This window comes from Castanea sativa, chromosome 1, assembly GCF_040712315.1.
Source record: "Castanea sativa cultivar Marrone di Chiusa Pesio chromosome 1, ASM4071231v1".
In the NCBI taxonomy this organism is placed as follows: domain Eukaryota; kingdom Viridiplantae; phylum Streptophyta; class Magnoliopsida; order Fagales; family Fagaceae; genus Castanea; species Castanea sativa.
This window is the reverse complement of record NC_134013.1, coordinates 6,732,291-6,754,576: the sequence shown is the minus strand read 5'-3', so window position 1 is coordinate 6,754,576 and position 22,286 is coordinate 6,732,291. Positions and strand designations below refer to the sequence as shown.

General features: G+C 32.7%; 2 protein-coding genes and 1 non-coding gene across 3 annotated transcripts; all 3 read right to left on the bottom strand.

Annotated features, from left to right (window-relative positions):
• Nucleotides 1-1,509: 1,509 nt before the first annotated feature.
• Nucleotides 1,510-5,199, bottom strand: LOC142622658 (B3 domain-containing protein REM16-like). Its single transcript, XM_075796178.1, has 5 exons — nucleotides 5,097-5,199; nucleotides 4,715-4,843; nucleotides 2,642-3,179; nucleotides 2,264-2,442; nucleotides 1,510-2,045 (listed from the first exon to the last, which is right to left on the bottom strand). The coding sequence occupies exons 2-5, from the start codon at nucleotides 4,823-4,825 to the stop codon at nucleotides 1,704-1,706; spliced, it is 1,170 nt and encodes a 389-aa protein (XP_075652293.1). The 5' UTR covers nucleotides 4,826-4,843; nucleotides 5,097-5,199; the 3' UTR covers nucleotides 1,510-1,703.
• A 1,488-nt stretch (nucleotides 5,200-6,687) lies between these two features.
• Nucleotides 6,688-14,129, bottom strand: LOC142640020 (B3 domain-containing protein Os01g0723500-like). Its single transcript, XM_075814136.1, has 6 exons — nucleotides 13,819-14,129; nucleotides 10,572-11,160; nucleotides 10,026-10,219; nucleotides 8,874-9,360; nucleotides 7,299-7,465; nucleotides 6,688-7,200 (listed from the first exon to the last, which is right to left on the bottom strand). The coding sequence occupies exons 1-6, from the start codon at nucleotides 13,906-13,908 to the stop codon at nucleotides 6,877-6,879; spliced, it is 1,851 nt and encodes a 616-aa protein (XP_075670251.1). The 5' UTR covers nucleotides 13,909-14,129; the 3' UTR covers nucleotides 6,688-6,876.
• LOC142623033 (small nucleolar RNA R12) lies at nucleotides 12,249-12,337 on the bottom strand. The gene has a single exon (XR_012842057.1). It is a non-coding gene; the product is annotated as a small nucleolar RNA R12 (small nucleolar RNA).
• Nucleotides 14,130-22,286: the final 8,157 nt, after the last annotated feature.

The window sequence follows — 22,286 nt, the reverse complement described above, 5'->3', positions numbered from 1 at the left end:
TCTTACTCAATATTTTTTTTATTAGAGGTATTCTACAACCTTACTCAATATTTTTTTTATTAGAGGTGAATTTTGACAAATCCACCATTGAATTATATTTTATTCTTATATCTTTCATGCTTGCAAAATTTTAAGAAAATTAAAGATCAATAGCTATGTCATCAATAAATTGTTTAAATTGTAAGTTTTTGTAATTTAAAATTATGCATAAAATATAAGTTTATAGATCATATAGTACATAATATTCGATTGACACAAAATTTGACATGTGTATTAAGAGCGTAAAGAACATGAAATTCAACAATTAGTTTTTCAAAATATGTAATAATATTTATTATATTTAGTAAGGTTGTAACCTAAGGTTATAACTCACCTCCAATAAAAAGATATTTAGTAAGGTTGTAGCCTAAGGTTACAACTAATTTTATAACTAAACTTTGTCATTTTTTATTGTATTTTTATCTTTATGCACCATTTTAAGTAAAAACACATGGTTTTATACACACACACACACACACAAAAAAAACCTTAGGATAAAAACACATTTCATCCTTTATGTTTTAGATAGTTCACAGTTCACAGTTCATCCTTAAACTTTAAAATCAAGAAATTCTCTTCTTAATATTTTGGAAAAGAGCAAATATGTTATATTGTTATTCTCTCAGTTAAACCCTAATGAAAACTTATGATTCTTAAAATATTACATTGTGTAATGTCTAAAATACTCTTACTAAATTTTAACATTTTAAAAAGTTTCTTAATGTATTTTGAGTTTTAGATGGTAGTAATGATTAGAATGTTGGAATGATGATATAAAATATTTTATTTATTACTTAAAGAATATTGATTTTCTAAGTTTAAACCTTCAAAACTTATAATTTATTTAATGGAAAATTTAAGACACATGCATTTGTTATCTATATATATATATTTTTTTTTTTTTCTTTTTCTTGCCTAAAATGGGTGTTCATTAAAAACTAAGCTAGCTAATCATTGTACCTAGACTTCATGTAAATATAATAAAGAAGAAAATATGAATGAAAATTTTTTCATTGTGTATAGTTGAAGGTATTTGATGAAATGGTTCAATTGTAGCATATGACCTATTTCATTATGAAAATTTAAATATTGTGATAATGTCTTAGCAAAACTCAGCTGCTTATTGTTAGAAGATGATGTTCTTTATTATTCATAGAAGTTTTTAGTGAGTGAATATTGTCATTAGCAAATAAGTACTAAGAAACTATTATAATGAAATAGATATGCATATGTTAAATAACTTGCCTAACTTTGCGTGTGACATACAATTTTTTTTTATTTTTTTTTATGTATATAGTTACATACTTCTTCAAATGGAAATTTTATCTTTATTTTCTCACTCAAGAGGTGCAAGTGTCTTGCTCGTTCCACCCTAACTAGTTGTTTCAAATAGTGCAAGAAATTGGCATCAAGAAAAGAAAATTGTATAACCACACGACTTAAACATATAAACATACAAAGATAGCCCGAGCCTTCACTAAACACATGAACAAAATCACTATTAAAGCTCACTTGAAGCAACCTCAATAAGTAGTGTGGCAACAAGCCTAACTTAAGAATTCAAGAGGCAAATATATTACATAAAAAGTCCATTGGCAGCAGAACCCTCTTTCATGCTCAAAATGTATGATATTCTAGATCACATCAAGGTATCACATCTTATATTAATCACAAGCTTGTGGTTTGGTGCTCTTGATTGATTTTGGTCTACCCCTTTTTGGTGGAGGAGTCAATACAGTCAGAGGAGTAATTTCTTGAACAACCCGGAAAATGCTAACATCCAGGACAAAAAAGCCGTCCATTCGATCAGCAGGCTTGAACAGGCAGACATCAAATTCCTCCAGGTTGTTGTCTAGAACAAAATGTTTCCACCCACTAGTAATCCCTCCGTTACCGCGACCTCGATTATAAAAATATTTGGCTTGCCATGTACCCTTGTTAAAACGAAGATAGATTTCTTGGTTTTCCGTTAAGGGATGATTCATCACCCATTCGGTAGGGATCCACTGATCAAGCAATAAAACAAGCACAATTATAAGGAGGGAAAATAATTAAAAGAAGGTTCATTTAAATCCAAGACAGGAATTCAATCACCAACAAGTACATCCATTTTAAGAAAGTCTGTTTATAAGCTGATAATGTAGAAGCAATATAAAAGGGGACAAAATTAAACATATAGAAAAGATTCATTATACAATCAAAGCCGGTGATAGAGAACATTTACCAAAAAGTGTCTCTTGTATACATGTGTGGGTCGCATAACTACTTGGAAAGTATCATCACTTGATGCTGCTTGGGCCAAAACCAAGGCACTCTTGATCTCATCTTCAGTTACTGGCCTTCTATTTGACGCAAATTGCTGGACTTGTGCCCCATTCTTGTTGGTGGGTGAATCTGCAACATCTAAATCATTCATAAATGAAATATTTCAATCCAATCAGTATATCTTTGGACTACATGATTCTGTGTTTCTAGGATGGCAACTGGCAAGGTACTATAATAGCCATATGCAGCTAAGAAAAATGGTACAACCTAGAGTAGTAATTCCTTCTTAAAAAAAAAAAAAAAATACAATATCAAGATCATGTGTTAAGAAGGTTACCATCACTTGGATTGGACTTCACTCCCTCTCCATTAGTAGCAGGTTTCTTGCTCCCAACACGCCTAGCACTCTGCCGGGTCCTTTTTTTAGCAACCATGGAGTTGATACATTGTTCAGAAGGCACTGTGACACTGTCATCACCCATAGAGTTCACTGGTGAGGTGCATCCAGCATCAACATCCAATGGGGTGCGAACATCATCCATAGAACCTTCCCTTAATCTTTTCTTAGTCAAGCATCTGTTGTCATGTTCAGTTTGCCCACATTTTCTGACAAAATATGAAGCCCCCTTCTCACACAAGTTCTTCCCATCAAAGATTAAAACGTCAAACTGTGACCAACCATTGTACCTAAAGACCAACAAATCAGTCTCTTCCAAAGAATGATCCTTCACAAATTTTTGCCAACCATGGTTAAAGAACGTTGTATCATCATTAGTCGTCAATTCTACATCCCATGTTAAACCACTAGGACCTTTAAGAGTTGCACTTTGAGGCAGCTTCTTTTTCAAATTGTCAGAAAATGTTTTGGGGATGACCTGCAATGTCAACACAAACATGAGCAAACTAGACAATTGAGGATAAAGATGCAAGAGAGGGATAAAGTGTTGCAAGAACAAGAAGCTTAAACTTATAATTGACCAAAATGACAAACATTCACAGCAAGATATAACCTCAACAAAATTCATCTATCAAAGCAAAGAATTGCATCTTCACTCACTATTCACTTAGATGTAAATCAATACTCCTTGACAACATGTTCACCATCAATGGGAACACACCCCCGTAGTTTTGAATTAGGATTCTCTCTTTATGAAATAGACTAATAGAGAGTGACCAATTCACAAAATAACTTTTTTTTTCTTTCACAAATCCTATAATGCCACTGGCCATCATTTAAAGTATCATCCGGCTGATCCATTTTCTGAAAGACTTGCAAAAATCCTTTGTCCCACTTATTGTTATGCTCCACCAATCACAGAATGCCATGTATCTGATTTTTTTTTTTTTTTGCCATTTTAAACTTTGGTTTGTTTATAAAGAAAGTAAAAAGACTTTGGTAAGTTGTAATCCGTGGAGTACAAAGTGATACACAAAAAGTGGGATTGAAGATTTGTATTTGAATGATAACTGATTTTAAATGATATACTGCCACATGCACCTTAAGATTTTGTGAAACGAAAATCTTCACCATGAATTGGCCTTTGTCCATTTCCTAAGCAAATGGAGTGGTTCTGTGACAGAAAATACTGATATAGTTCTAACTTCGAATGGGATCAACTTCAGTTGCCAGGAGTTACCAATGTACATTTAAAAAGGGGGATGAAAACTAAAAGTCATAAGTTTTTTCTTTTCTTATGAAACTGTAATGTAAATTTCATGATTTTTTTATTAAAAAAAGGTGCAACATATTCCACTATTAGTTGCCTTGGTCAGAAATTCTTGGATTTCACCCCCTCCCCTTTTTTGCTTCTCAAAAATTTAAATTTACACAACACATCTAAACAAAGTGCTACCAATATAGTTTTCTCTTACTCCACAAGAACATGTAAGAAGAAGCAGAGGAACCCCAAAGCTTCCGCTTCTTCCATGTAAAAAGAAAGGACATTTTGCACTCTAATAAAAAAAAAGTATCACATTTTAGCAGACCCCCAAATCACTTATGTGGCCATGCAAAGTTGTGTAAAAATACATGGTTTGTAAATTTATACAAATCCTGTTCATTTTGCATTTAGTTTTGAGGATGAAGGAAGAGAATGCATTGCGGGCGTGTGAAGAAAGATAAATAATTAAAAATAAATAAATTTTTTTGATATTTTAATAAAATATAGCGTAAAATAAATAATATGAGGTAGATAATGTTGATAAGTGAGAATGCAAAAAATAAAAATAAAGAGGTTCTTGCGTGCTGGAATAAACAGGAATTTTTGAGCTTTTAACTTACATTCTAAAAGGCAGGTTCAAGAACTTTTTTAACGACCATGCAAAGCTACCACCTTTTAGTGTTTTCAAACTTTTCATAAACATGAAATTCAATAGATCCTAAAAGGGAAAAGATAGTCCTTAAACTTACAAGCTGGCGATCAAAACCACTGAGGAGAAGCTGATAGAAGTGAAACGTTTGGAAATGGGTCCAATAAATGTCCTCTGCCCATTTGCTCCAATCTTTGCATGCATCTCCCATTTCCACTGAACAACGGTTCTGAAGTCAAAAAAATCAAAGGAAAGAAGACAAAAAGTAAGATTTAACAGTAAATAAACCAAAGACAACACTTTTTTTTTTTTTTGACATGCCAAAGACAACACTTTTAAACACAAAGTTGCACTTGATATTGAAAGAAGATTAGACCCACTTAAGAACTCAAGCAATTTTTACTTAACAGAAGCAGCAACTACCTTAAAAAAGAAAAAAAAAAAAGAAAAAGACCCTTTTGCAACAAGTGGAAGGAACTAACTTTACAAGTACAGAAAGAGAGAGACAAAGAGAGAGATATTCGAGGCAGCAGGGAACCATGTACAGTGCAAGACTTGAATAGTGAAATGAAGGTATGAAGCTTTGACTGGCAGTAAGAGAAAAAATAACAAAGGGTGAAACTGACACAAATCTCCATTATTTATTTGAAAAGACTAGACTTTACCCGAGGGTACTGCTGGAGCACTAAAGGTAACCATGGTATGGTACTATTTATTATGGTGTGCAAAACTGAACAGAGAAGTACTCCTTTTTTTTAGTAATTAGGGATATCATTCACAAGGAGAAAATGTTCCCAGCAAACAGAACGATAAAATGTGTGCAATTTTTTTGGCATGTAGTTGTGATAATAATAGTAAGATTTTGTAAATGTGCGCCATTAGGCCACACAATAATTTATTATTTTTTTAAAACTTTTTTTAAAATTTTAACAACTTTTTAATTTTCAAGAAAATTTTTCAAAAATAGAAGAGTACATGTTAACCAAACCATAATAGTAACATACAATAATTTCACTTTTTTTTTTTTTACCATTACCCGTCTTAAAATCGCTTTTGTGGTTATGGTCTTGTATTGCCATAGTAGCACACTTGGAATCCAGTATTACAGATAGGTTCGATGGAAAAAAGTTTTTACCAAATGGAGATTACGTTACCCTTCTTTTTTAAGGCAGGAAAAAAAATTGCTCTCAATTTTATTTTGTTACAGCCTTTAAATACTCATTTAAAACCAAAATTTGTTAGGTAAAACCTAATTTGTAATTTTAGTTATTAATGGAGTCGCAACAAATCTGATTACTGAGACTTTCCCAAAAATGGCTATGGAACTATGGAAGGTGTTTAACATATCACTAAAAAGGAAAATGTTACATAACCACAAAGGATACAATACATACACTGATACACACACATATATACACTGATATAAATTTGAATATATGACATTTGTTCCATTACTGTTGTTCTTTATTACTAGGCTAAAACATCAATTTCTTTGTTTTTTTTTAAAGCAAGGTCCACTTGTATCTTCTTAATAATTCAAACACAATGTTTCCTCCAGGATAATTGGATAAGAATTGACAAAAGATACACAATAGCAAAGCGAACTTGTGTATACCTAATTAATGGTTCAAAAGAAAAAAAAAAAAATTATTCAATACTCTCAAAGCATATCAATGCCTCCTCTTACATAAATGGTAAGTTCTACCATGATTTTAAATGGTGGAACTTACCATTCATGTGAAAGAAGGAATATCACCTTGACATACTATAAGAGTATTAAGTGAATAATTACTTCTCAACAATTACTTCTTTTATCAGCTACAATCTCCACCCAAAAAACCAAAACTGGCTCAAATTTGCAAGTTTCTGCCTCATCTGATTTTGTCAATGCTTAAAAAAGGATCACCCTGCACAAAAAGAGTTCAGGCCTCTGCAAACTGAACTCCCCAAGGAATAAAAGCAAACTTAACAGTAAATTGGTGAACCTAAGAACCTCCTAAACTGCAAAAACTAGACCTTCACTGTAAACTAAATTTTCCAACATTGTATCTAAGGACTTCAGGAAAATACATAGAAATCAAAAGTAACAAGCTGTTGATGGTTTTAACATTCAAAAAGATCATTTAAAGATTGAATTTTGTTTCCCTATAGCATGGGGAGAATTAAGATCGCACATGCACTCCAATTAAAAGAAAAAGGTGCAAATAGCAACACTGACCATAATTATATATACTTCATTAAGGTTGATCTTTTTTACATCAATCATAAAGAAGGCTTATTGCTGGTATATGTCACAAGAGCTAATTCATTATCTGCTCCACTTTGATGGTCAAGCCCTTTCTTACCATTTCCAGATATATGCACGAGCATTTCACATTCGCCAACGAGTTCAAAAATGCAGATATCTCCAATCTTAACATCATTCCCACGAACAAAGGCCATCCACCCACCACAAAAGGTATGGCCCATTCGCCCCTTTGAGTCTGGGACAGAATTCACCGTCCAACATTTTCCTTTTAAATTCCGAAGCACAATCTCTGTTTTGCAGTTAGGGAGATGTGCTGTTGAAAATTGGTATGGGATTTTCTGCAAGATAAACCAATTGGTAAATGGGAATTGATGCCAAAAACCTTTTTCAGGAAAACATAACAAGAAATGTGCAAGCATGGATATACAAGACTCACGAGAGTATATGAACCACTGATGTTGAACTGTTTCATGATCCTCACAAAATTAGGAAAAGATGAAGAAAAAGATCGAGCTGCTCTTTCTTCATCAAGTGCTAACATCATTCTCATACTGCCTTTAGTTTTTGAGCCAACTTCATCTTCGATGACTTTTCTCCTCTGAACTGTATCCATTTAGAGTTTGGAAACTGATTTAGAATAGGAAGGGAAAAAAAGGCATTTTGAACAAATCTTGTAGATGAAAAGTAAAAGATTTGATACACCGTATCCGTATATGGTTGCTAGCAATATGATACACTGGTGCTGCTCTAAACACAGTGAAAATCTAAATACACTAAACTAATATATATATATATATATATATATATATATAGAGAGAGAGAGAGAGAGAGAGAGATGGGTTCAAGTTATACCTAAAGTAACTCTTGTAAAGTTACACCTTTTTTACACCGTAGATTTGTAAGTAATTTAACGGCTAAACGAATATCATTAACTATTACTTTCTATCTCATTCATAATTAAAACTAGTATTTTCTCTCTCTCTCCTTATTTATTGTTTTTTGCATGATTAAAGAGCACACTGCCATTGTTAACAACTTGCATTTCTATACTTGAAAAAAAATAAAATATACAAGAAAAATAACTGAGATAGATAATGCAGCTAAGCCCCCAAACACCATTTGCTTCACTGACTTTTCTCTTCTTCGGAATCACACTTCCAAGGTTTTGTTTGTTCAGCCATGGCTTTGTGTCCTACCCTTCAGCAAATTCAGCAGCTGGGTTCAACTTCACCTTCTCTGACTCCATGTTTCTCTTCTCTTTAATTTTCAATTTCAAATTGTGAATGGATCAATGGTATCATGTGTTAAAAGAAAGACACTGACTTAGAGGCTAAGCTGCCTAAATTGATATAAGAGTGGGATTGACTGTGATACTTGGTTGGAATATCAAAACCGGTGCTAACTATAAACAGTGAACATTATAATAATAGTAATAATAAATTATCTTTTGTTTTTTTAAAGGTAGATATGCAGTGTCAGTTTCTTATAAGTAGTACTCTGCTGCTGTGTTGTTGTTTGTGTTTGTATCCGTATCTGTTAAGATTTTTTTTCAAGTATAGAAATGCAAGTTGTTAACAATGGCAGTGTGCCCTTTAATCAAGCAAAAAACAATAAATAAGGAGAGAGAGAGAAAATACTAGTATTAATTATGAATGAGATAGAAAGTAATAGTTAATGATATTCTTTTAGCCGTTAAATCACTTACAAATCTACGGCGTAAAAAAGGTGTAACTTTACAAGAGTTACATCAGGTATAACTTGAACCCATCTCATATATGTGTGTGTGTGTGTGTATATATATATATATATATATATATAATTACAATTTACAAGTACATAAAGAAAATGACAAGCTTAATTTCTGACCAGAAATATAAGCAACTATGGTCCATTCTTGCAAGCAATTGACCAAGAGAATGTGGAAGTCAAAACCTATGGTGAAGGCACTGATCCTTCTATTGAAACCAATTCCTAACTGCAAATTCAAATAGAATATAGTTAAAAACCTTACCCAACTTTTTGTTGGCAGCTTTTGACTGAGAGCCAACTGGAGCTCTGGTATAAGTCTTTGATGCACTACATTGTTTCCTTACATCAATAGAGAAAGGCACTTCTTGACGTCTCTTTGATGCTTTTGGAGATTTCCCCCTTGTTTTCTTTGGCAAAACTTTCGAAGTTTTATGTGAAGAGGGTGCCCGACCACCACTTGACCTACTACAAACTACTTTTCCATTTTGGCAGTCTAGCCCTTCCCTTCCAACCCCAAGAATGTGCACACGCAATTCACACTCACGTACAAGTTCAAAAACACAGATATCTCCAACCTTGATGTCATTACAACGGACAAAAGCTATCCATCCACCACATAGAGTATGACTTGTATTCACTCTTGTAGTGGGCACAGAATTCACAGTCCAACATTCTCCTTTCAAATTCTGAAGAACAATCTTAATTTTGCTGTTTGGAAGATGTGCCATCGAAAATTTATATGGGATGTTCTGCATGAAAAAAAGCAGTTTGAAAAGAAAATTTGATGAACAGACCGCTTGCAGAAGAAAACAACAATAAACTGAAGTATAGTGAATGATCAGAAAACCCTTGATGATAACCCTGAGTTGCCTAACCCACAACTGCCAAAGGAAGTTGCATATGCAAGAGAAAAAGGAATTTCTGTCAAAAAAGCTGTCCAAACCCACATCTGAACAAGGACAAAATTCATTGCGATAACATAGGGCTTAAGGGTACCAGGGTTTAATTGTGCCAGATTTAATAGGTAAACCCGTTAATTCCCACAGGAGAGCAGCACCATACAACAATTAGTATGTTTCTCAGTATGATGTGACAATAGAAGATAGATGGGTTGTAGAATTCGTTGACCAACAGTTGCACTAAAATATCAGAATCAAGGTAGATTTTTCATCATGTGGGTGCATAAGAATAAGATTACTTTTTGATAGGTAAAAGAATAAGATAAGATTACTAGGCCAAGAAAAGACATTTACTGATATATCACTCCATATTCATAAAATCTTTTAAACCTTGATTTAGAATATAGTGAGCATACTGCATTATGGAGGTAATTTGATGGACAATGCATAAAACTTATATTAAAATATGATTCAATTGAAAGATAGAAACGAGAAAAACAGAAGAAACAACCTACCAGAGTATATGAACCACTGACATTGAAGCTTTTCATGATTCTCACGAAATAGGGGAAAGAGGAAGTAAATGATTGAGCTACTTCTTGTGCTGACAACATCGACAAACAAACTCTACCATGCATGTATAGATCATCTTCTTTTCCGTTCCTACTCTGGATGGAAGCCTTTGTATTGAATTGAACAATATCCAACACTGCAAGCAAGAATGTAAAATTTCATGAATCATATCCATATCCAATCCATCTAAATAATTGTACACATTCATACAAATTTAAGAAGTTTTTTTCTACATGGTTAAAATTTGAGTATGAAGCATATGTAGACCATTTTCTACACAGATAAAAGTACGTTATGCAAATTTGATTCTTTACATTTTTTATCTAACAAGAAAATAATAGACTTCTGCGCCTTATTTTACAAGAAGATTACTCAAAAAACATGGAAAAAGTAGCAGTATTCTGTAGTCCCTAAAGCACTGCCAATTCTGCTGCAGAAGGTGGATTCTTGTCCTCAAAACCCAAGAAATGAACAGTTGGTTTCATTACCTTGCTTTTCCTTGGAAGCTTTTGATTGAGAGACAATAGAAGAATTCCTCAAAGTACTACCACAGTGCCTTGTTTCTTCAGGACAAATTGCTTCTCGCAATGTTTTAGCCATAGCTACCACCTCATGCTTACATACCTCCCCATCATACATATCCACCTTGCCTTCTTGGTTCTTGACTGTGCATCCTAGATGGAGTTGTGATGAGCTACCTCTCAATTTCTTTGGCACGCCTTCAAAAATTTTATCTGAAGGGGAAGCACCCTCATCTCTTTCTCTTTTCTGCCCCATACTATTACCAAGGTCACTAGGATCTTGACTGCACTCAGAATGAAATGCAGCCTCTTTCTCACATGAACTTTTATCAAAAACTTGCACGGTGAAATGCAACTCACCATCATATCTGAAAACCAAAAAATCACCAGATTCTATGAAATGGTCCATAACAAATTCTGGCCATCCTTGATGGAGGAATAAATCATCATTCTGTTGAATTAGCTTCACATGCCATCTGTTCCCACTTGGACCCTCCAATGTAACTAATCCAGATGTTCTGCCTTTCATGTGTCTTACAAATCGTACTGGAATTTTCTGTAACAGATTTGAGTTGTGTCACCATCTAACCGTGCAATACAAATAACATCAAATACTGATAAAAAATAATCATAATAAATCTACTATACTCCCAACAAGATTTAGAGTCCGTTTGGATAGAAATTATTGCTGAAAACTGAAAATTAAAAACTGAAAATACTGTACAAAAATAATTTTTTAATGTGTAAAAATTACTGTTCATCCCAAAAAGTACTGTTCATTGGCCTAAAATCACTGTTCATGTCCAATGAACAGTAACATATGCGCGTGGAAAAAAAAAAAAAAACGTGGACGCAGCTGGAAAACGCTGCATCCAAACGTATTCTTAATCAACACGGCATCTCTTAGCAGATGTATGGAATATATGACAAAGGTGGAATGTTAGAATATTTCTATTGATTGGTAATGTCATATAGGCTCGAGTCAGACATCCAATGGCTTCGATTTGAATTATCCGGCGGATGCCTTATATAGATACAAACAACAGTTTACATATTCGGGATACTTTTAGATGCAACTTGTGGATAAAAGACTTCTAGCGGTCTTTAAATTCACTGACTAGTCTACCTAGGAACTCGCTTCATTTGCTATCTTGCAGTAAGTTATCTGGCATGCCAAAGCCATATTACTTGGAAATAATTATAGACCATAAATTTTGACCGAAGAAAATGAATTATGCAATTAGTTTCTAAAAATGCTATACTTTCTAAAAGCTCTACACTATTTGCAATAGATGCAACATGGGTGACATAAATTTGCAATGATACAAGACAAATTCTATTGTAGCTCTATTTTCTATTTCTTTTTTTTTTCCAAAGCTTCTTTCTTTTGTTCTAGCAACCAAAAGAGACGTACTTCAAGAAGAAAGAACGATGTGATGGCCACCAAACTAAAGACTTTAAGTTGAAATTTTAGCAAACAGATACAAGACTAACATATTTGAAGAAATAAACACCTAACTGGTATTTGCAAGTACAAACCAGATTTCTTATGTTTCACAAATCTTTATCTTTCTATTTTTAGAATCTTAATGCTCCCTCTGTCCTTTTTTTCTTTGCTAAGTAAAAACACATGATAACATAAGATCTTGTCAGGAGTAGCTGGTCAGGATATCACATATTTAGGAAAAATACATATCATTGGGAATCCAAATGATTCTTTTCATCATCCAACATCTAATTTAAAGAAAACATCAATCATGTTACAAATTCAATAGCCGTGTAACCTATCAAGACTACTCTCTCAATTGGTCATGTTAAAAAAAAAAAATGTATCAGCCTTGTCACCAAGAAATATCCTACAAAACTGAGGAAACTCGGAGCTAACGGAAGAATTACAAGTTGGAATAAATACATGTAACAAAAAACTTCAATATAGCCTAATGATAGATTCCATGATAACAATTCTAAGTTTTCGATCACAGAATTGCAATTTTAGGCGTAGTAGCATAACCAAACACTTGACTCACCAAAATAAAATAAAATAAAAACAAATAGAATCAATAGGTACAGAAAAAAGAAAATGAAAAATGAAAACAAGAATGAAAACCTTTGGACGCATGCTTTGAGAGTTGAGAATTTATGAGAAGAAAACGTAGGGGGACGTCTTGCTGCACAAGCCTTGTCCCAAATTGTTATTCCTCTATTCCATTTCGGGACATCCCAAAATGTAGTTCTCTTTGAAAATTCAATAAATAAATTTCCTAACTCGCCTTTCACTTTATTTAAAAACCCAATACCCCTCCTCTTTCACTAAAGTTTAAAAATTAGGGTGGGTAGTTTTGGAAACTTGTACATTTCAATTTAAAAGACAATGCATAAAACAATGTTATCTTAAAAGGTTTGTTTTTTAAAACATGATCAATAATACAGGACAGAGGCAGTATAACCAAAGGGGCCTTTTATACTCTTACACAATTGACACTCACTTATACAATGCCTCACTAATTCTTCCATTAGTACTGCAAGTCTCTATCTCTACTAAATAACTAAATTTTGTAGTGAGAAATGCTCCATCGACAACATTTTCACAATAATCCTAGGCGGCAAGCTGTTACCAGTGGGTAAAAAAGTGATGTTAATAGTGGGCCTAGATTAGAACCCGTAACAATTTGCCACGTAGATCGTTGTGAAAATGTTGTGGATGCATGCAGCATTTCTCTTTTGTAGTTTCTTTTCATGGGTCCCTTTAAATTTTTGTTTTTTAAAATTGTTCCACGGCTAGTTTTGGAATCTCAGTTTTTTTTATCTAATCCAAAAAACTGATACTATTTTCAAGGAATGCCCAAAACTATTTACTACTAACATAACACCATTAACAATAAAAACATAGTTAAGACTATAATCAGCCTAATGCAGGGGTCAAATCCCATCAATATTAACATTAGTAATGAATCAAACACCATCTTCACTATTAAAGGTACTTTTTTTTTTTCAAGGGATTACTAAAAGTGCTTTAGAGTAAAATTAGAATATACACAAATTAGGGTCCAAGACTAACATGCAAAATCAACATCATAGTATTTTCACTAAACCTAAATTTCTCTAACTAATAAAAAAAAATTTTGAAAACACATACATGTATAATGAAAGAAAGAACAAATTTTTATATATAAAAAAAAAAAAGAAGAGAATTTTTCTTATAAAAAAAAAATACCAGTCTTTGAGAGCTGAAAATGGCAGAGTAAACGTCAAAGAAGTGAGGGCGTTTGGCATTTGGCATCTCCTGGCGAGTTTCTTTATCCATCAGAAGCCACTTTCTTTTGTTTTGACTTTGTTTGTGTGAAATTTTCTGAGGAACCAAACAGGTTGCGGAAATTTCTTCTAGGAGAGAGAGAGAGAGAAGAGAAGTTAAAGGAAGAGAAAGTGGGCGTGTTCCATTTGAGATTTTTGATCAAATCGAAACAATATGGGATTTTTCAGAGTGCAGTCATGTAAATGTGTTTCGTGTGTGTTTGTGTTTGTGTTGATCTTTGGTGAAGATGTCAGTGGGTGCACTGGGAAAGAGGAAGGATTGCACGTGTGAGATTTGGAGGGTGTGATTCGCACGTGTGAGAGGTCCATTTTTGTTCCTACCAGGTCATTTGTGTCCCCACAAAACCATGGGAGAAAGCTGATAAAAATAATAATAATAATAATAAATAAAATTAAAAAAAAAACTATGGGAGAAAGGTTTTTGTTTTTGTTTTTGGTTTATCAGTCCTCAGTAGTGGTCAGTAACTTATGTAAGGTTCAACTTCAACAGAATGTTATATTTTAATAGGATTGCTTTGTTAAATACATGAAACAAAATACAGGGACTAAAATTGTATTTTTATCTTAATATACTCGTGTTAGTATATGAAAGCATTTATTTTATGGTTCAAAGAATTTATCACATGATAAGATTTTAATGAAATGTCTAAATATATAATAGAATTTGATAAAGTTTTGATTTAGGATAAAATATAGAATATAACTTAAAATCAGTAACATATATTGTAAGCGAGTCCAACAAGTTAAGCCCACTTAGAGTAGTGGATTTAGGTTAGACGACCCGATACAATTAATTTGTTAGAGGATGCCTTCTCAAAAAAAAAAATATATATAAATTAGTTAGAGGATGAGTTCCTGAGGTCAACTTTAATGTACTAGTATGATTTAAGCTTTAAGTGGATGGGTAAAAGTTAGAGAATTCAAGGAAGAAGACAAGATTTTTAGAATTAACACTTCCTCAAGCCTGGGCGAAGACCAGTTGTTTATATAGATTGTTCAAGTTTTAATCATAGAACAATGTTACACAATATCAGTATTTCTTTTTCACTTTTTCGCCCCCCGTTCTATTGGGACTTCCTTTCTATATATAGTTAGCTGAATTACATCTGAGCCCTCTACTTGCATAGTCACTAACCTTCCTTTAGATGTTTGTTTCATTAAGGTTTGGCTAGAAGTGGTAGAATGTGCTGCAAGCTGTTAAGACACTGTTCATAGGTTATTCTTCCATTAATGTAGCCAGTTGAGTTGGTGCAATGAATTGAATGCAGAAGTGATAGTTCCTTTGTCTGGATACTTCCCTTCTTCTTTACTTGCACGTCTCTACCATCTTCTTCGGCATTCTGTTATCTAGTGCAAGTGGCCTACCCAACAATTCCTGAGGAATGCTCGCTGTGTGTGTGTGTGTGTGTGTGTGAGAGAGAGAGAGAGAGAGAGAGATAGAATAACGATGTGTACAATTGTAAGATCTAAAAAATTCATGTTGCAAAATATTAAAAAGTTTGATAAAAAGTCAAACATTTTTGGTTATATATATATTATTAGTTTTAAGTAAAGATAAAATTCATCCAAACTAAACATAAATTACAACCTACAACATTATCTTTCTTAATTCTTGACTATTAAATCAAAATTCATGAGAAATATCGCATGAGAAAGAGGACAATAAAAAACTACAAAAATCCTAAGAAAGGTTAGTCTTCGCATACAAAACCATTTGTTACATTTATTAACTTCTTTGAATTTGGGCTAAATTTAGTCTAAGGGTTTCATTTGGATGAGAGAGAGAGAGAATAACGATGTGTACAATTGTAAGATCTAAAAAATTCATGTAGCAAAATATTAAAAAGTTTGATAAAAAGTCAAACATTTTTGGTTATATATATATATATATATATATATAGATTATTAGTTTTAAGTAAAGATAAAATTCATCCAAACTAAACATAAATTACAACCTACAACATTATCTTTCTTAATTCTTGACTATTAAATCAAAATTCATGAGAAATATCGCATGAGAAAGAGGACAATCAAAAACTACAAAAATCCTAAGAAAGGTTAGTCTTTCCTTACAAAACCATTTGTTAAATTTATTAACTTTTTTTAATTTGGGCTAAATTTAGTCTAAGGGTTTCATTTGGATGGAGGGGTTGAAAAGTGGGAGGATAGAAAATGGTGAGAGGATGGAAAAATTGGAGGATAAAAAAACATTTTAATTTCTCTCATTTTTGTTTAGTTGGGAATAGAAAAGTTGAGGGATAGAAAAAGTGAGTTTGTATAAATTTACTCATACATCTTTGTAAAAAAATGATGGTCAATTTAAGAAAAAAGTAACAAATAACCAAAAAAAAGAAAGAAAGCAATCACCCAATTTATTAAAAAATATAAATCATGTCCCAAAAAAAATCATGTTTAGTTAAACAAAAACAAAAACAAAAACTATCACACCCACAGCCAGAAAATCAAAAATAGAAAGAAAAAAAAGGCAACGTACAAGAGGAAAACAAGAAAAAAGAAAAAAGAAAAAAGAAGCAACGTGCCTAGGAAAGCACAAAAAGAGGGGGAAAAAAAGAGAAACCTATTCTTATCTATTAAGTAGCCTCATTTTCTCCCTTCAGTTTTTTCTCTATTTTGGTAGAAAACTTTTTTTTAAGTTCTGAGAGAAAATACCCAAGCCCCACTATTTATTTTCATTCCCTTCAGTTTTCTCTCCATTTTGGTAGAAAACTTGTTTGTAAGTCCTGAGAGAAAATATCCAAGTCCCACTATTTATTTTCCTTCCTCTCTGTCCAACCAAATACATTCCAAAATTTTCTTTTCAAAGTTTTCCATCCACCCTATTTCACCTCTAAACAAACACACCCTAAGAGATATTTTGCTTAACAACACCTTACAATTAATGACCAAAGAATAAATTTCAGAGTTAGTTCAACACTTTTTCACTCACACATATTTCTACAACATTTAAACAACGATACTAGAACAATATTACCAAAGTGCCCTAAAGGAATGACTACCAAGACAATCAGAGGCTCATTTCTAAGTGCCCAAAGTTACACAGTAATACTAGTAGCTATCGCAATAGCTCTTGAGAAGCCTATAACCCAACAGCATCAATAATCTCTGATAATATTGCCACTCTCCACCAAATATGGATTAATCAGAGAGGAATCACCAAGGTTGAGTTTAAACCAAGAGCCAGCAAAATTACACCATTTTACTTCTATGACATTCTTGTATCTTATCTTAATTTGCATTAACATAGATTGATAATGTTAAATTGTGCTGTTATGTCATGTTGTTTTAGTCAGCTTTTCTTATGATAAGGGTTTTGGGTTCAAATTTTGTCTACATAAAATAAAAATTATTATCTTTATTTGATGAACAATCATCATGGAACGAGTATTATCAGTTTTAAATCTTATCATAATAAATAAATAATAAACTTACACATTTTTGGTTTAGGTAATCTTTTCCAATAAAATGTATTAGCAAGATGCATTAAGCTAGCGTTCAGACACTGTATTGATAATATATACCACAGAAAAATGTAGCCTGATAAAAATATATTAAAATATAATTCATTATGTCATCTAAATCCAAAAGAATAAAAATAAAAAAAGTCTTAGCAAAAAGTAGCCCTTTTCTAGCAAAAAGTATTTGCAAGATGCATTACGGTAGAGTTCGATAACTCCACACCCAAAAAAAAAAAAAAAAAAAGTCTAGCAAGGGTTAGAAAGTGTATTTTAAGTTTTTAACCAAATTTATTAAAACATAATTCATTATGATAGAATGCATTATTATTAAAAATTGAGATACAAATTGAGTTTTGTTTGGATTAAAAAGAAAATGAGGATCCTAATTTGACCACATCAGACTCGATTTGATCATCTTGATTTCTCGATCTTACAATATCAAACTATTTTTCTTATTCTATTGGCAATACCTATTGTAAGTGCACAATTGCACCTGGCCCCAAGAATAGTTACGGGCTCAGGCCCAATGAGCCTTAAACAATATGAATTTGTAGAGTGTGGGCTTGAAACCCAGGTTAGAAGTGTTTGAGGATTAACTGACAAGCCAAAGATTGCAAACACCTTGAAACAACAAGGAATATTGTAAATCAACCTCCTCGGACGTGAGCCGAGAGTTGTTCTTATATTATCTCTTCCTCTTTTTTCTTTTTCCTTTGGGTTACAAAAAAGTCAGTCCCCTTTTTCTGTTCTAGGTTGCTCCTTAAATACTCTTCTTTTTGATACTTTGTACACGTGTTGCCCCAACTCCCCCTTAGCCTAGATATTTCTTTTCTCAGTGCCTTTGAATAGTAACCAGAAGTTTCCCTTCCACTATTCAGGTGTCACTTCCCCATTAATGCGGCCAGGGTGGTAGGTGCAGGGTCTTTAATGTGGAGGTGACTGCCTTTATCTTTGGTATTTCTCTAACATCGGTGCTTCCAGGACATTCAAGGGTTCACCCCCTTTAACCATTGATCTTGACCGTGTCATTCCCTAAGCTTTACCATGAAGTCCCAAGTTCTCCGGTGTCTGTACGAAGGGAAATTCACCCTCGGCTGGATCCTCGGATCCTCGGCGTATGGGCCGACCCGTAGTACTAACAAGTTCTAAACCCAAGAGCAGGTCGGCCTTCCTTAGCATGGCCCAAAGGCTCGTATCCCCATCAAGGTCTTTTTACTCCCCACACCTATAGGTAGGGATGGCCATGGGTAGGGTATACCCATATCCAATCCAAGTAAATTTATCCATGGATACCCAATTACCTTACCCAATTAGTATCCATACCCAATTGTCACCCAGTTTGTTTACTCATGGATATTCATACCTTACCAAAATCCAATTTTTATAAAATTACCAAATATGCTCAAAAACCACTAAAAAGACCAAAATATCCTCAAACTCACTAAAATGAGCAAAATGTCCATGAACCCTCTAAAATTGCCAAAATATCCTTAATATCTCTAAAATCACCAATTATGCTCAAAAACCACTAAAATGACCAAAATATCTCAAAATCTCTTAAATGAGCAAAATACCCATGAAAATTTTAAAATGACCAGAATACCCCCAAAATCACCAAATTTGCTAAAAAAAACCACTTAAAATGACCAAAATACCCCCTAAACCTATAAAATGATCAAAATATCCCTGAAACCTAAAAAATGACTAAATACCCACGAAACCTAAAAAATATCCAAAATACCCTCAAAACCCAAAAATTACCAAAATACCCCCTAAACTTAAAAATAACCGAAATACCCCTGAAACCTAAAATTTGACCGAAATACCCTTGAAACTTAAAAATTACCAAAATACACCCGAAACCTAAAAAATGACCGAAATAACCCCTAAACCTAAAAAATGACCAAAATATCCCCGAAACCAAAAAACTTACTAAAACACCCTTGAAACTTAAAAATTACCAAAATACCTCTAAAACCTAAAAATTGACCGAAATACCCCATAAACCTGAAAAATGACCAAAATACCCCAAAAACCTATAAAATGACCGAAATACCCCCGAAATCTATAACATGACAAAAATGCCCCTAAAACCTATAAAATGTCTGAAATACCCTCAAACCTATAAAATGACCAAAATACGCCCAAAACCTCTAAAATGACTAAATACGCCCAAAACCTCTAAAATGACCAAAAATAACCCTAAACCTCTAAAATTTGCAAAAATACCCTGAAACCTATAAATCGACCAAAATAGACCTAAACCTCTAAAACAACCAAATACCGCCAGAAAATATCTAAAATGACCAAAACACCCTTGAAACCTTTAAAGTAACTAAAATACCCCCTAAACCTGTAAGATGACCAAAGCAGATTTGTAACCTCTTAAATTATGAAAATAGAGGTTTGGGGTATTTTGAATGTTTCAAAGGCATTTTTGTCAATATTAAAGAATCTAAGAATAATTCAGTCATTTTGTAGGTTTTGAGGAAATTTTGTAATTTTTTAGGTTTCGGGTTATTTTGTTCATTTTTTAGATTCTAAGGGTATTTCAATCATTTTTTAGATTACAGGGGTATTTTTGTCATTTTTTAGGTTTTAGTGGTATTTCGGTAATTTTTATATTTTGGGGCTATTTTGGTAATTTTATAGATTTTGGAGTTATTTTGGTAATTTTAAGGTTTTAGGGGTAATTTTTATGTTTTAGGGGTATTTTGGTCATTTTTTAGGTTTTGGGGGGTATTTTGGTTATTTTTTAAGCTTTGGGGGTATTTCAGTAATTTTTTTAGGTTTTGGGATCTTTTGGTCATTTTTTAGGTTTCAAGATTATTTCAGTCATCTTTTAGGGTTGGGTGTATTTTTATCATCTTATAGGTTTTAGGGGCATTTTTGTCATTTTATAGGTTTTGGGGTATTTTGGTAAATTTTTAGATTTAGGGGGGTATTTAGGTTATTTTATATTTTTTGGGGGCATTCTTGTCATTTTATATGTTTAGGGGGTATTTCAGTATTTTTAAGGTTTCGGGGGTATTTCAGTCAATTTTTAGGTTTAGAGGGTATTTTGGTAATTTTAAGTTTATGGGGGTATTTTGGTCATTTTAGGTTTTAGGGGGTATTTCGATAATTTTTTTTTATGTTTTAGGGGTATTTCAGTCATTTTTTAGGTTTTGAGAGTATTTTGGTTATTTTTAGGTTTCAAGAGTATTTTGGTCATTCTTTAGGTTTCAGTGGTCTTTCTATCATTTTTTAGGTTTAGGGTTTATTAGGTCATTTTTTTAGGTTTCATGGGTATTTTGGTCATTTTTAGGTTTCATGGGTGTTTCGATCATTTTTTTTAATGTTTCGGGGTTTTTTTTTTGGTAATTTTTAAGTTTTGGGGGTATTTCGGTCATTTTTTAAGTTTAGAGGGTATTATGGTAATTTTAAGTTTATGGGGGGTATTTCAGTTATTTTTAGGTTTCAGGGGGTATTTCGGTAATTTTTTTTTAATGTTCGAGGGTGTTTCAGTTATTTTTTAGGTTTAGAGGGCATTTTGGTAATTTTTGGGTTTCGGTGGTCTTTCGGTCATTTTTTAGGTTTATGGGGTATTTTGGTAATTTTTAGTTTTCAAGGGGTATTTTGGTCATTTTTTAGGTTTTTGGGGGTGTTTCGGTCATTTTTAGATTTCGGGGGTATTTTGGTCATCTTTTAGGTTTAGAATGCATTTCTGCAATTTTAGAGGATTTTAGGAATAATTTGGTCATTTTCAAGTTTTAGGGGCAGTTTGGTAATTTTGATTATTGAGTAATTGGGTGGGTTGAGGTTTACCCATAATAATTTGGTTGAGTTAGGTTTGAGTTAGATTTAATTAATTAAATGGGTAATAATGAGTAATATCCAAACCCTACCCAATTACCTTCTACTCATTAAGAACTGGGTATTACCCAGAATAATTGGATCGGGTAGGGTTGGATATCCATTACCCAATGGGTATGACTATCCCTACCTATAAGCATCTTTATATTGCATTAGTTAGTGTAATCACATGAATAAATTTTTAATTGGAAAATTTAAGATGCATGTATCATTTAAGGAATTGTACATAGTTTTTGTCTCTTTTTTTTTTAGAGAGTTTTAACTTATAGCGTCCGCTCTTGATAATAGTTCTTTATCATCAGATTAAGACACCAATCGGTTTTTAGTGTAAGTGGGAATTGAACCCCAGATGTCTTATACAATTATCAAAAACTTTACTAGTTGATGCTATTTTTGCCCTTATTGATACTAGGGTCTAAGAACTATTTGCCAACAATTGCAAATATATAAATAGTAATGAGCTTAACAGCCGTTAAGTGTTTTGTGTTTAAAATTTTTTTTAAATGACGTAACAATATATACACTCTTAAATACATTTAATAAAATCTAGTTAACGAGGATCCTTATCCCAACTTAACAACCCTTAATCTTCTCAAAACTTAACAACCCTTAACTTAATAGTTAAGTGTTTGCTAATCTTATTTACAAAATACATGGGGTAAGAGTTAAATATAAATAAGAAGGCGAAGTTTAAAAAGATATATCTAACAAAATAGATTTCAAAATAAGGGTAAACAAGGAGCACTTTAAAACTGAACTTGAGAAGAAATGAGAATTGCTACAAAATGTATGTTTCTACTCTTTAACTATTAGCTATTAAGACCCAAAAATGAAAAATTAGGATGTGAATAGAGGCTTCTTTTTATCAAATTATACAGCATATTAATTCACAATCTAATGCTCAAAGCTCAATTACAACTCTTCTAATTCTGATGAAGAAATTCAAGTATAGGCTTCACGTGTCTTAAGTTAAGACTCTTTAACGCGGTCTAATCTCTTAAAACTCTCACCAGCTAGCTCTTACCTTGTAAAAACACTA